We start from the raw sequence: 15047 nt of genomic DNA, 5'->3' as shown, positions 1-15047 counted from the left end.
GCTTCTGGTTTGGTGAAAAACAGCTGTCTCAAAAGAGGGAAAGCAACAGGAGACACCCATTGCTGACCTCTGACCGCACACACGCACCTCTGAGGAGATCCAGTTCTTATATCAATGTAAGTCCAAACACAGAGGCAGCCAGAGGCTGAGGCCAGCCACTGGAGAGTTGTGCCAAACCACTCTATCGGGCACCACTCACATTACAGACATTCTGCATCGCTGTCTCTGTAAGGACAATTTGTTGGCAGATGTCAGGAAGGGACACCACCTAAATGTCATGATAGGGCCCTATGGGTTCCATCAGAATGTCTTGTCAAGATGGAGAAATGAACTTCCTCCAGAAGTGCAGTTATGCCCTTTAAATAACAACAATTAAACAAATGAGGGAAAGGAAAGTTACCTTGTAGATGCCAAAGAAGCCCAGGTCTCGCACCACAGACAGAGCACTGACTCTGGGCCCAGTGGTGATCTCTCCAGCCACTTGCAAGCGGATCTTGACGATCTCTAAAGGATTTGTGAAAACTACCTGGGAGCCTCCTGCCTAGAGGGGGAAAAAAAAAAGGAAAATTTAGGGTCAAAACCAAGACATAGGAACAGGGTAGGAAGAGAAGAAGGACATCCTATCCTTGAACAAAGTTTAGGACACTCTCTTCTGAGGATAATCATTTCAGTTAGTATCCATCAATTAAAAGATGGTGGATCAGCAAGATGGCTAAGTGGGTAAAGGTGCTTGCCACCAAGCCTGAGGACCCGAGTTCAATTCCACATAGAATTGATTCCTGTCAGGTTATTCTAAGGACAAAATAACAGAACAACAGCAGAGTCTTCAAATATCACTTTATAGAATTACCCTTACAATTTTATTTATGTATTGCCTGTGTGTAGAATCACTCTACTTACATAGACTAAGTGATATATCAATATGGTCAAAGCATGAATGAAATTGATTATAGCCTAAACTTTGTACACTTTGTGCTCATTTGTTCCAGTGATGGTTGGGTACCACACCCCTGAGATCATCAGTGAAATATTTAAAGTGTGCAATACAGCAGAAAAACCTCATTTTGAAGCTAAGTCCCCATTAATTACAAGCAACTATGATTTTCACAAAGATTCCAAGTTTTATGTCATCCAGCTAAAACTAATCATGATGCATAACACTTCTGAATATTTATTAAGCAATGATGTCACTGACACCAGACCACAGATAGGAGGCTAACACAGCTCATAAGACGCCATCATAGTAACAGATAAATTGGGGTCGACAGCAAACAAAAGTACCTCCTGGAAGACTTTCCACTTTTGGGACTCAATGCATGTGTGCATCCTTTCAAATCATCTGTCTGTAAACTATAATGGTGGTGTCAGAAGTAATAAGTAGGAAATAATAAAGTAGCCAGAAATGAGATTAAGAACAACATAAATATCCAATGGTGAGGATGGACTAAATGAATTTGAATATGCCCATGCATTGAATACAAGGTACTGACTACTGTGTTAAATGTTCAATGTGCACGCTAATTGTAGACTGTTACAGCACACACAGAAACCCCACACCAAAGGGATACTGCAGCGGTGATAAAATTAGAGTGTAATTTCTTTCTTGGTATATTTTAAATTTCTGTATAGATCATGTGTTACCAAGGCAATGTCAATTTAAAAAGTAGAAGCAAGCTGGGCTGTGGTGGCTCGTGCCTTTAATCCCATCACTCAGGAGACAGAGGTCAGCCTGGTCTATGGAGTGAGTTCCAGGGCAGGCTTCAATACTACACAGAGAAACCCTGTCTCAAAAAAACAAAAAGAAAACAAAACAAAAAAGTGGAAGATAATGCTCATTTACTGTTTTTCTCTTTTAAACATTTGTGGTAGTAATATTGTGGTAGTCTGCATAGGTATGGCTCCCACAGGCTCATGTGTTTGAATGCAGGGCCCACAGGAAATGACACTATACAGGCATGGCTTTGTTGGAGCGGGTGTGGCCTTGTTGGAGGAAGTGTGTCACTGTGGAGTCGTGCTTGAGGTCTTGTATGCTTAAGTGAGACAAACAAGTCTCCTGTCTATCAAGATACAGAACTCAGTTCCTTCTCCAGCACCATGTCTGTCTGTACACTGCTGTATACCACAACGATGAAAACGAACGAAACCTCTGAAACTGTAAGCCACCCCAAATAAATATTTCCCTTCTAAGAGTTGCCATGGTCATGGTATCTCTTCACAGTAATAGAAGCCCTAACTAAGACATATCTCTACCAAGACACATTTGCTCCTTAAAAACAAACTTTCCCTGTCTCTGCATTTACAGAGCAGTGGTGTTCAATTTCTCAGACACAGGGTACCTCTTCCTGTCTGCTCCTACCATGTTTTGCTCATACCCTTTTCCAAACAATTTGGGAGGGGCCAGGAAGGGCCTCATAAGTAGGAAATAGAGCCTGAGAATAGCATGTTCCGGGGCTGCTGTGTCCTCCTGGTTCACACAATGTTATCTTGTCCTCTGCTCAGAAGAGCTGTGCTTACTCATACAGGAACCTAGTTTAAAATGCCTACTTCCACTACCCTAGCGTTCGCTGTGGATTTGCAGGTGCTCAACACAACATGCAGTCAATTGATGAAGGTTAGAGAATGAAATGAATGCAGTCACCATATAAGTGCATGGAGGATATTCTCTTAGTGCTTCTGGACCCAAGATCTCTTCATATTAAAGTGAAGATCATTAACAAATACAAAAATGAACTATAAAACAGGGAAGGTTCTAGCTCAGTGATACAATGCTCAAAGCCCTGGGTTTGTTTCCCAGCACTATAAGCAAACAATAAAAAAATCTATGGGACAAATTATTGAGAGGGATCACTAGGAGGATGGAATTGGCCTAAGGGCTGGCTTCTCTCTCACTTTTGTCTGCAGAGAAGAGAAAAACTTCATTGAGCATACAATGTGAGGGGCAGGAGGCTAGGTTGCTCTAAGAGGTTATACTGCCTGCAACCCCAATGGCTGATTTCTTAAAGCCCCAATCAGGTAACCCACACATCCTCACCCAGCGCCTCTCACAGCAGGTAAGGAGGCAGTTGAGTGCCCCATGTGAAGACACAGCCTCAGGTCATTTATCTGGCAAATCACCTCATTTATTTTAAAAAAGCAAAGAAATGATGAATGTGTACCATCGCAGTGCTCAAGGAAGAGTGGTGGCTTTTCACATGCAGGGTCCATTCTCTTTCTCATGAGGTGCCTGTTCTGTGTCCCAGCCAGGTCACATTCAACTGTACAGCCTGGATGGCACAGTTCTTCTGCGCTCCACACCAGATAACTAATTAAGACTTTCTGTGTCTCTGCTTGTTAAGATTCTCCCTATGTGCTTATGCACATGGAGGACTGAAATCTCTCTTAACTATGTAATCTGTAGGATGCCTGTCAATTCTGAGGGTTTTCTCATAGAAAGCTATGATTTCTAATTCCAATCTCCCATATTATTTCAGAGAATAGCTTTTATGTTTTCCTTTGATCTCACAGCCAAGGATTGCCATTATCAAAGGTATAATTTTTAGGCACAGAATTGTCTCATTATTTTATTTCTTTACAAACACCTATAAAAGTTAACTACTTAGCCAACAAAATAGGAACTTAGTCTCAAGTCCCTAACTCCAAGACAAGAGACAGACAGGAATTCTTGGACTAGCAGTTAGATTGCAAGCTTAGGATAGATAACACAAGAGAAAAAACCCTCTTCATAGGGCTGCTGGGACTAGATACATCAGAAAGAAATGGTAGTGGTATCAGGAAAATGCAATGATCTATACCTAGCCACTGGTAGACTAAGAATTAAAGAACCCACAGATTCAAAGTGGCACACTGGAAAGGTATGAAGATGAAACAGGTCCTCTGGAGTCTGGCTGGAAGGAAACCAGACTTGAAGGCACCGAGTGAAGATGCTTATCATTAGGCAGTGTCTGGGCATCTCCAGGGCTTGATCACTGCACAGCACACTCACCGCCTGCTGCCCTTCCAACTCCTGCTCTATTGTCCATTCATAGTACCTTAGCCATGGCCCTCCTCTGTAGAGATCAAAGATACCTGAAATGGGCCAACAATGAACAGGACCGCCTATTGTACCAAAGGCTTTGTGTCCCTCATCACTTGAGAGCTCTAGCTGCGTGAAGATACTGGCTTTTGTGTACATGTGATTTTTGTCACAAATCATTTTGTTATGATGTTCTGGAGTGTCTGGCAGGTTACAAAGAAGACTTGTGATACTGAACTCACAGTGGCATATTGTACCTGTGGTGAGGGCACTGGCTTTTTTACGTGTTTCTTGCTCTAGCTTCTGTTACTGACTCCAACTGAGAAAGAAACACAGACTTGTTGGGGAGGTTTGAATGAGAAATGTCCCCCTTGGACTCAAGTATCTGAAACCTTGGTTCCCAGTTGGTGGCACTGCCTGGAGAGGTCACAGAGAGGTGTAGACTTGGAGGATATACATCAGGGGGGAGTGGTCTTTAAGAGTTTAAAGCCTTATCCCATTTCCAGTATGTTCTCTGCTTCATGCTTGCCATTAAAGAGCCACATTGCTCAGCTTCCTATGATGGCTGCCACATTTATCACTAGCTTCCATACTTCCCTGCCATGATGGACACGTAGTCCTCTGGAACCATAAGCCCAAATAAACTTTTTCTTCTATGAGTGCTTTTGGTCAGGGTGCTTTATCTCTGCAATAGAATAGTAACTGATACCCTTGTTTCTGCTGCAGACTATTTATCCAATACTGATTCTCTAAATGCTTTATAAAACACGCATGTTCAAAGTTGTGCTAAGAGCCTGGTGTGGTGGCTCACTCCCTGTAATCCCAGCATTTGGGAGATGGAAGCAGGCAAGAAGACCAAGAGTTGAAAGTTGGCTATATAGAAAGTTTGAAGTCAACCTGGGCTATGTAAGACTTTCTTTTAACTCACCCACTTCCTTGCCAAAAAATAAGTAACGTTCACCCCAGGAATTTTGTAGGTGCAAGACAGCATCCCTGCTCTTAGGGAACGTAAAAAAGAAATAATAATGGATGACCACTTTGGGTGCTGCCTGGCATGTACTAAGTGTCCTTCCATCGGGTAAACACAGAAAGGTCAGAGCAACTGTTATAAGTTAAACAAATTTACTAAAGGCACAGTTGACTGTGGTCAAGCAGAGACACCTATGCTCCAAGTGTGTACTTGGAGCTGGAGCTACCAAAAAGAGAATTAAGTTAAAATGAGTTGTGTTACTATGTGTTTGTTTGTTTTTTAAGTGGGTAGTAAGATAGGGTCTTGCTATGACTGGCCTAGAACTTGAGTTATAGATGATGCTGGGTTCAAACTTACATGATCTTCTTGCCTCTGCTACCTGAGTGCTGGGATTTCATGTGTTACACCACCATGCCCACTAAAATGTAGTCTTTAAGGAGAGCCTCAATCCAATATTACTAATATTCTTATAAACAGAAGAAATTAAACACAGACAGATAAGAGTATAGAGATGTAATCACAGGAGACATGAAAAGTTGGCCCAGCACTTGGAAAGCTAAAGACAAGAAACCCACCATGAGTTTGAGGTCAGATTGAGCTATATGATGGAGTTTCAGGATAGATGGAGGTACACAGGGAGAACTATGCCCACGAAATAAAATAGTCACAGACAGAAGGCAGCCATCTGTAGCCAAGGAGGGTGGTCTCAGAGGAACCAACACCAAGGATCAGCACCTTGGTCTCAGGACTTGTAGTCCCCAGATACGTGAGAAAATGCATTCCTACGCCAACCAGACTGTAGCTAGCACTCGACATCAGCAGTCCCGGCAAATTAACTCAGCAGTTTACCCAGGCCTACAGAACAGCAAGCAGAAGAAACAGAATGTGGGAAAAAATAATTAGTATACATGACAAAGTTAAGGTCCAGACAAGACAATTCAAAGAAGGGCGAGGCATTTCATATCTTCGTTGTTTTTGGGATGTGTGAAGATAAAATATCCACTGGCAACAGAAGAGGGCTTAGGATTTGGGTGTCCAACCCTTGGTGTCATTAAACATGACAGTTACATACAAGGAAGTATTGAGAACAGCACAGTTGAGCTACTTCCCCGTGAAACACACACACACACATACACACACACACACACACACACACCATAGAAGTGTTGGTGTCCATGTGGTCCAAGAGCCATTGGCTACATACAAAGTAGTGTGAGAAGAAATGACATAAAAGCAGTGACAGAGGCTTCTCTGGGTAATGGACCCACTGTAACACATCAATCAAAATGTCTGTCAGTCAGGAAGATAAGTGTGACAAGACTACAGCCCCGGCTATTTACTGTGTACCAGGCATCATGCTAACTTGGGGGTGAGGTTTGTCTTCATGATATTGCTATTTTTTTGTCTCATTTTAATAAACAAACTAAGGCTGGGGTGGGGTTAACTTAAAGAGTGTCCTACAGCTAGAAGGCATGGCTTAGATTCCAAGGTAGAGTTACTGGCCTGGGTCTGAGACTATTTTACACTTGTTTCTGTTGTTGCTTTGAGACAGGATATCACAGAGCTCTGCTTGCCTCTGCTGGATGAAAGGCAGACACACCTCTTATGGCAGCAGGAAGACCCTGACCAGAATGCTTGGCTCTAGATCAGTGCTTCTCAAACTTCCTAACACTGTGACCCTCTAATATAGTTCCTCATGTTTTGGTGACTCCCAACCATAAAATTATTTCTTTGCTACTTCATGACTGTAATTTTGCTCCTATTATAAAATGTAAATATCTGATATGCAGGATGTCTGATATTTGACCCTAAAAAGGCTTACTAACCACAGATTGAGTACCGATACTCTATATAAAACAGATGGGCATGAAAGAGAATGGCCAAAAATGAAACCACTGATCCAAATCATGGGCAGACATGGGGAGAAGGACTCAACCCTGACCACCATGCTGAAGAGTACAGTGGGTATGGTATGGTTACATTTGACTAGGAGAGAACATGCAAACATAGACTATTTGAGGGGGGCATCCAAGACTTGGGAAGAGGCTTAGACAACAAAGGGGTATGTTTGGTGCTAATTTGGGAAAGATGGACCAAGCCAAGGCTAACAATTAGGGTTTTAGAAGATTGGATGAGAGATAAAAGGTACAATTAAGATATTTGCATCTGTAACAAGATGAAGGCAGTAGGTCAATAAAGACCAACAGTGTTAGAATGTAGAATGGGAGGTAAGGTCAAAGGAGTTGAGCTTTTGCAGCTATTTCACAGAACAGAGCACAAGTCACATTAAGGAGCCCGTGCCTGACACTGCTGGATGGCTAGCAATAGGAAGGTGAATGGCCCAGAGACCTAGGGTAGACCCAAACACAACTAACACTACCAACAACAGAAAGTCAATGAAATGATTGCTAATGATATTCTGGCTATACTCATAGATCATAGATGGTCGGCTAACCCAATTGACATCAGAGAGGATTCTCTCAGCTGCTGATGGGAACAGATGCAAAGATCCACAGTCAAACATTAGGCAGACCTCAGGGAACCCCACAGAAGTAGGGGAAAAAGGATTGTACGAGTCAGAGGGTCGAGGACACTAGGGGACCATGGCCCACAGAATCAGCTAAGCAGAGCCCATAGGGGCTCACAGAGACTGAACCAGCATTCATGGAACCTACATGGGTCTGCAAATATGGTTATGAGTTTAGTGGTTTTGTGGGACTCCTAATAGTGGGAGGAGGGACTCTTCTACCTGCTCTTGAGACTCTTTTCCTCCTACTGCGTTGCCTTAGCAAAACTTAATAGGGTTTGTGCCTAGTCTTATTGCATCTGTTATGCTGTGTCGGGTTGATATTACTGGGAAGCCTGCACTTTTCTGAAGGGATAACGGATCTGAGGAAGGGGGCAGGGGATGGGAGGAGTAGAAGGAAGGGAAACTACAGTTGGGATATATTGTATATGAGAGAAGACGAAAAAGAAAATCTGAAGGTTTCCTAGAAAGTAAGTTCTAGGCCAGCCTGAGCTACATGGCATGAGAAGAACAGCTAAAGTCCTGATATATAACCAAAGCCACACCCCATTGGAAATGATGGCAAAAATAACATTCTGGTACTTTACAAGAAGTTACAATGGCAACACAGAAACGATGATGATGATTGAAGAGGAAAGCACTCATGAATGCTCCTGCTAAAGTCAACAAAATAGCCTGTAACCACAACAGGCAGCCACATATCTAAACACAATGTAGGACTGTATCTGGGGATCCATAGTCACAGGGCCCTATTGCGTGTATACATGACCCAAAGATGGGTAAGTATGGTGCCATGTGGATTCTTACCCAGGCAGTTACCATACTGAACAAAAACATCTGATATCCACTTCATTTCACTGAACACCAGCAAGAAAAGAAGAAAAAAAAAAAGATTCTGCTGCATTTCTAAAAGGCAAGGAGCTGATGTTCAAAAATATTACATATCTTCAGAGTAGAGAAACAGAACAGGTATATCCAAAAAGAGTTTATATCTCAGCTTTTGTTTGCAAATAAGTATCATTAGCAGGAAATAGCTATGCAAAATACACAGGACCAAAATGAATAAAATTACAGGTTTTCTGGTTTGTTCTAAAAGAGATAAAAGATTAGAAGACTAGGGAACCACCTATTGTTATATTAAAAAGATTCAATGTTATACATGTATGTTTGTCCATGACTCACTTTAAAATGCAGATGCCATAAAAGACAAAACAAAACACACTTCTTTTAATTAAGTCAAATATTATTAAAATGTAATTTCCCTAGATTAATTTAACATTCAAAGCAATTTTCCTATATAAAATCTCCATTGAGTTTTCTGAAGATGTTAAGAAAAAATAAGACATCCTCAATAAAGTCACAGAGAATTTTATTGGTGCCCATTCATGAATTAGAGAAATTTAAAGTATAGCATAAGACAGGTGAATGAGAAGATCCAAAACATAGGGGCACATAGCCCACTGAAAGCCAGGTACAAGCAGCACAGTCAGTGTAAGGGGGAGCCTCCTGCTGTCCTGTACACAAATGTGCCAGCATCCTAGTTAGTTGCTGCTTACTGGTATTTTCTCCGTTAAAAGAAGAGTGGTTAGTTGTGTCTTTTTGTGGATTGAGTACCAAGGTAATTGTAGCCTTGTAAAAAGAGTTTGGCAATAAACCTTCTACTTCTATTGTGTGGAACACTGAGGAGTATTGGAATTGGCTCTTCTTTGAATTTCTGGTACAATTCTGCACTGAAGCTATCTGGAACCGCTTCTATTTCATCAGGGGTTATAGGTCTGTCTAAATTGCTACAGATCGATATTCCTCATGAACACTGATGCAAAAATACTCAATAAAATACTGGCAAGTGGAATCCAAGAACACATTGTAAAAAAGTGGAATCCAAGAACACATTGTAAAAATCATCCACCATGATCACGTAGTCTTCATCCCAAGGATGCAGGGATGGTTCAACATACGAATATCTATCAATGTAATCCACCATACAAACAAACTGAAAAAGAAAAACCACATGATCATCTCACTTAATGCTGAAAAAGCCTTTGATAAAATCTAACACCCCTTCATGATATAGGTCATAGAGAGATCAGGGATAACAGGAACATATCTGAACATAATAAAAGCAATATATAGTAAGTCAACAGTCAATATCAAACTAAATGGAGAGAAACAACGCTATTCCTCTAAAATCAGGAACACGACAAAGCTGTCCACTCTCTCCACATCTCTTCAATACTGAACTTGAAGTTCTAGCTATAGCAATAAGACAACAAAAGGAGATCAATGGGATACACATTGGAAAGGAAGAAGTCAAACTTTCACTATTTGCAGATGATATGATAGTTTACATAAGTGACCCGAAAAACTCTACCAGGGAACTCCTACAGCTAATAAACACCTTCAGCAAAGTGGCATGTAGAAGACTGCAGATAGATCTATTTATTATCACCATATCAAAGACCTCAACATAAATCCAGCCACACCGAACCTCTTAGAAGAGAAAGTTGGAGGTACCTTTGAAAGAATTGGTACAGGAGACCACTTCCTGAACATAAAACCAGTATCACAGACACTGAGATCAACAATTAATAATAAATGGGACCTCCTGACACTGAGAAGCTTCTGCAAGGCAAAGGAAGGACACAGTCAACAAGACAAAAAGACACCCCACAGAATGGAAAAGGATATTCACTAACCCCACATCTGACAGAGGGCTGATCTCCAAAATTTACAAAGAACTCAAGAAGCAAGTCTTCAAAACACCAAAGGATCCAAATAAAAAGTGGGGTACAGAACTAAATAGAGAATTTTCAATAGAGGAGTCTAAAATGGCTGGGAGAAACTGAAGAAAGTGCTCAACATACTCAGCCATTAGGGAAATGCAAATCAAAACAACTCTGAGATACCATCTCACTCCTGTCAGAATGGCTAGAATCAAAAACACCTATGACAGTTATGCTGGAGAGGATGTGGAGAAAGGGAAACACTCCTCCACTGCTGGTGGGAGTGCCAACTCTTACAGCCATTATGGAAATCATTATGGAGATTCTTCAGCAAAATGGGAATCAGTCTATCACAAGATCCAACAATTCCACTCTTAGGCATATACCCAAAAGACACACATTCATACAACAAGGACATCTGTTCCACTATGTTCATAGCAGCAATACTTGTAATAGCCAGAACCTGGAAGCAATCTAGATGCTCCTCAACTGAAGAGTGGATAAAGAAAATGTGGTATATTTACACAACGGAGTACTACTCAGAAAAAAAAAAAAACCCACCACCAAAACCAAAAAAACAATGGAATTTTGAAATTTGTAGGCAAATAGATGGCACTAGAAGAAACCATCCTGAGTGAGATAACCTAGTCACAAAAAGACAAACATGGTATGTACTCGCTCATATATGGATTTTAGACATGAAGCAGGAGAGTGCCAGACTACAATCCCACCGCCAGAGTCTGGGAAACAGGGAGGACCCTAAGAGAGATATGGATGGTACCCCAGAGAAGGGGAATGGGACAGGATATCCTGAGCAGTTTGGAAACATGGTGGGAGGGGAGAGGGCCCTGAGGAAAAGTGAGGGGGAACAGAGAATGGGAGAATAGGACATGGTGGAGCAGGAAGGTTGAGTCTGTGGAAGAATAGAGGCGAGCAGGATAATAGATACCATAATAGAGGGAGTCATTATAGGTTTGAGGAAAGATCTGGCACTAGTGAGATTTCCAGAGATCTACAGGGGTGACACCAACTGGCAATCTAAGCAATAGTGGAGAGGCTACCTTAAATGCCCTTCCCCGATAATGAGATTGATGACTACTTTGCATGCCATCCTAGAGCCTTCATCCAGTGGCTGATGGACACAGAGTCATACACCCACAGCTATACACTGGATAAACACTGGACTGGACTCCTGGAAACCAGTTGCAGAGAGGGAGGAGTGATGAACAAGGAGGTCAAGAACAGGTGGGTGAAACTCACAGAAACAGTTGACCTGAATAAGGGAGAGCTCATGGACCCTAGACTGATGTCTGAGAGGCCAGCATGGGACCGAACCAGACCAGCAGAACGTGGGTGTCAGCGAGGAGGCTTCGGCAGTCTTTGGGGCTTCAGGTAGTAGATCAGTATTTATCCCTGGCATAAGAATGGACTTTGGGAGCCCATTCCAGATGGAGGAATGCTTGCTCTCTCATCCTGGACACATGGGGGAGGGCCTAGGTTCTGCCCTGGATGATTTGACAGACTTTGGAGATCCCCCATGGAGGGCCTCACCCTCCCCAGGGAGCAGAGTGGGGATTAGGGTGGCAAGGGGGGAGGAGGGGAGAGAGAGGGAGCTGGGATTGACAAGCTTGTCTCTAATTTAAATGAAAAATTTTTAAAAAGGAGAATGGTTTTATGTGTATTAGCATCATTCCCATCAACCATGATGAAGAAATCCAGTTCACCAATCTTTCCGGCATAGTCTCCAGCTTCCATTAACTACTGCATCCCATGTTCTTATCTTTGTTTAGAACAGTTAGCCATGGGTCCTGCATGCCAGGAGAGGTCCAGACACTGGCTGTACAATGCAAGCATGGAAAGGTGATGTTGTTTTCTATTCATCAAGTTGTGGTTTGCTGGTCATGAGGGCTTTCCCAGTAGAAGCAATACAGTTCTCTTTAACAGCTAACAGCTTTATTTTATTTTATTTTTTTATAGACAAGACTCTTCCACATAGCCATGCCTGCCCTGGAACTAGCTATGTAGACCAGGTTGGCCTTGATCTCATAGATCCTCTTGAGTGCTTAACATCTCCTTCATTTCTTTAGTTTTTGAATTGCAAGCTCTCTAGTACTTCTGGCCTTCTTAGCACCAGGATGTATAAGACTTTCCTCTAGGAAGGTTGCTCCCACCCCCCACCCCCACACACTGTGTCTACCCCTAAAATCATCTCAAGAAGGTTCCTGACAACACCAACTACACAATGTCCTGCAAGTCCCTTTCTGGAGTGACGAGGACCCCTAACAAGAAGACAAAGCGGTCTTTCATTTCTGGTGCTAATGATGGGTCTTGTACAGGCTAGGCAAGCATTCTACCACTAGCCTCAATCCTCGGCCCTTGTTAGACTCACTTGCCATGAATGAATGGTCCATAGGTGTGACCAGAAGCCTTGACTACAAGCCTTGAATGACAACTCCTCACATACTCTTTTGTCTTCCTCCCTCCTCTCAAGAGGCACAGTGCTGAAGCCCACATAAGATATACGGCCTCTATTATCCCTGCCTTTCTGGAGATGAGAACGGAGAGACGAGCCCAGACTGGCCTAATTTCAAACCAAGGCTCGGAACCTTTATTCTCATTTATTATTTGATCATCCAGACCAGAGTTTCCAAGACTTGGTGATGCTTGGCTCAAGCAAATAAATAAAAGATTCAGATGCACACAGAAATATGAGACATGGTTTTTAAAAAATGGATGATCCCATTTTTCTTTGCAGATTAGTCAACAAATTGTAAAGAAGTCAAACAAGAAAGAATCATAACCCTCAAGTCATTAAAATATGAATCTTCAAGGCCTGCTTTAGACTCACTCTGAAATGCATAACTAGAGACAATTTCTATTTTATTCAGATGGGCTTGCAAAGTGGCTACTCTGGTTGGTATAGATTTTATGTAAATACAACATTAGTTCAGGATCAGAACAACAGATATCTCACCTCTGTAAACATACACCACAGCTCACACCTCTGTCCGGCAGCTTTGGCTGTTGTAATTCGTGTCTGCCTCCCATCATCTTAGCAAATTCACCTTTACACCCTGTGGCCTAAGAGCACCAAATGGGGAAATGGGCTGTGGAAGCTGCAACTACGCCAGCATGGAGCCCACACTTCAAGCTTCTCGAATGAGCATGGTTCTCTCCACACAAAGCATCATCATTTCCAAAATGCTCTAATTTTTCACATGATATGATTTCTTGGGGCTCAAAGCAAAATTATAGTTTTTTCTTCTAATATCCCCTCTCACTAAAATGGACTAGATGGATAGTCTGCAAAGCACCTGAAATGTGGCTCCTATCACAGTTTCTTTTGGTCAATGCCCAGATGTTTTTATAAGCTTGCCATCTTTGCTTCCTCACAAGTTTGCAAGCCCAATTTCTCTTCCCCTGTTACAAAAAGACGTCCTTCCCTGTTGATGTCTCTGAATGTGCAAGGAACATTATGGCTGGAACTGAGGGTACAGTTAGTTCTCACATACAAACAGAATTCTGAAAAAATATTTAGAAAGGCAACATAACCCAAATATATTACCCTTCTCCTTTAAATATCCAAAGAATAATGACCTTCAAGGAACCTCGTAAAATGACAATGCTCTTTAGGTAAAATGGGTACAGACAAGATAGGTTTTCTTGCTGCATATGCCTTCCAGTCATTACCATGACTGGAAAAACTGTCAACCATCTAAATATACTTCATCTTCAGGAGCTCCTCCTCTTCCTTTTAATTCACAATTCATTTTCTTTCATTTGTCTGAACATAAGAAGCCTCTCTGCAAACTGTCCTCACTAAATGGGGCACTATCTCCAATCCATTCTTGGGACCTGGGGAATCCTGTCAAAAGCAACTATGAAGGTTAAAAAAAAATTCTAGCTAACAATCTTGAGAACACTAACAGCCTTTCTTTAAAAACAATGGAAGCCATCAGTCTGCAGTCCACAGAAACATGGCACTGAATTTTTTAACACAGTATAATTTCTGCTATGTTTTAAACTAAAAAGCATTAAATATATCCATAATTTAATCACCTTCCTTTAATTTGAATTCATAAGGTAGGTACTTATAGCTACTTAAAAAATTAAGTGGCAAATGTATACGAAGAATATGTATCTTGATATTTTAATTATGCTCAATTGAATGTACTTAGATTTAAAGTGCTTTTCACAAATGACATGTGCTAAGAATATCTAATTGCACACTGACATTCTAAAATATGTGCTTATATGTGTCAAAAATAGATTAATATAAAGTTATTGGGTGACTTTTTTCAATAAACCAATACATTATTTTGATTATTTAGATACAAACAAAATTGTACATACAAATAAGTTCTATACTAGTAAATGCCTAATGATGTGTCACATTAATATGAACATATATAATTGTGACAGCATTTGAGATTTGAGTAAGTTAGAAAATAGGTTTCTTATATGTTCAATGTATTTTTCCAGTTACTCATCCTGACTTGATGTCAATGAAAGCATCAAAATAATTCAAATGCAGGCCAAGTGTTTTTACTCTTTATAGAGATCACAGATAGAAAACAGATATTCATCAAGTAACAGTAGCTGGACTAAATTAATGTGCACTGATCAGAAGCAGTTAGGTACTGAAGACAGACATTTAGCAGCCACCCAGAGGAGCTGGCAAATTTGACCAGTTGCAAGGGGTCATTCAAGATCATTCACTCCATTCTAGGTGAGGTCCCTTAAAAGAAGTATCCTCACCCTCCCACAATTGGGAAATCATTATTCCAAGTTGAAAAACAATACTACTGCATACCT

The 15047-nt window shown here is 41.4% G+C and overlaps 1 protein-coding gene across 2 annotated transcripts in view; it reads right to left on the bottom strand.

The window, feature by feature from the left end:
* The window catches only part of Slc25a13 (solute carrier family 25 member 13), a 170103-nt gene that overhangs the window by 29173 nt on the left and 125883 nt on the right, over positions 1 to 15047 (bottom strand). For both annotated transcript variants that reach the window (XM_005082923.4, XM_040728615.1), the window contains one exon: positions 401 to 541. In XM_005082923.4, coding sequence (XP_005082980.1) covers positions 401 to 541 — 141 coding nt within the window. The remainder of the gene's footprint in view (positions 1 to 400; positions 542 to 15047) is intronic.

Source organism: Mesocricetus auratus, unplaced genomic scaffold, assembly GCF_017639785.1.
Source record: "Mesocricetus auratus isolate SY011 unplaced genomic scaffold, BCM_Maur_2.0 Super-Scaffold_100019, whole genome shotgun sequence".
Taxonomy (NCBI): Eukaryota; Metazoa; Chordata; class Mammalia; order Rodentia; family Cricetidae; genus Mesocricetus; species Mesocricetus auratus.
Note: the sequence above shows the minus strand (reverse complement) of the source record. Positions and strands in the feature narration are given on the sequence as shown.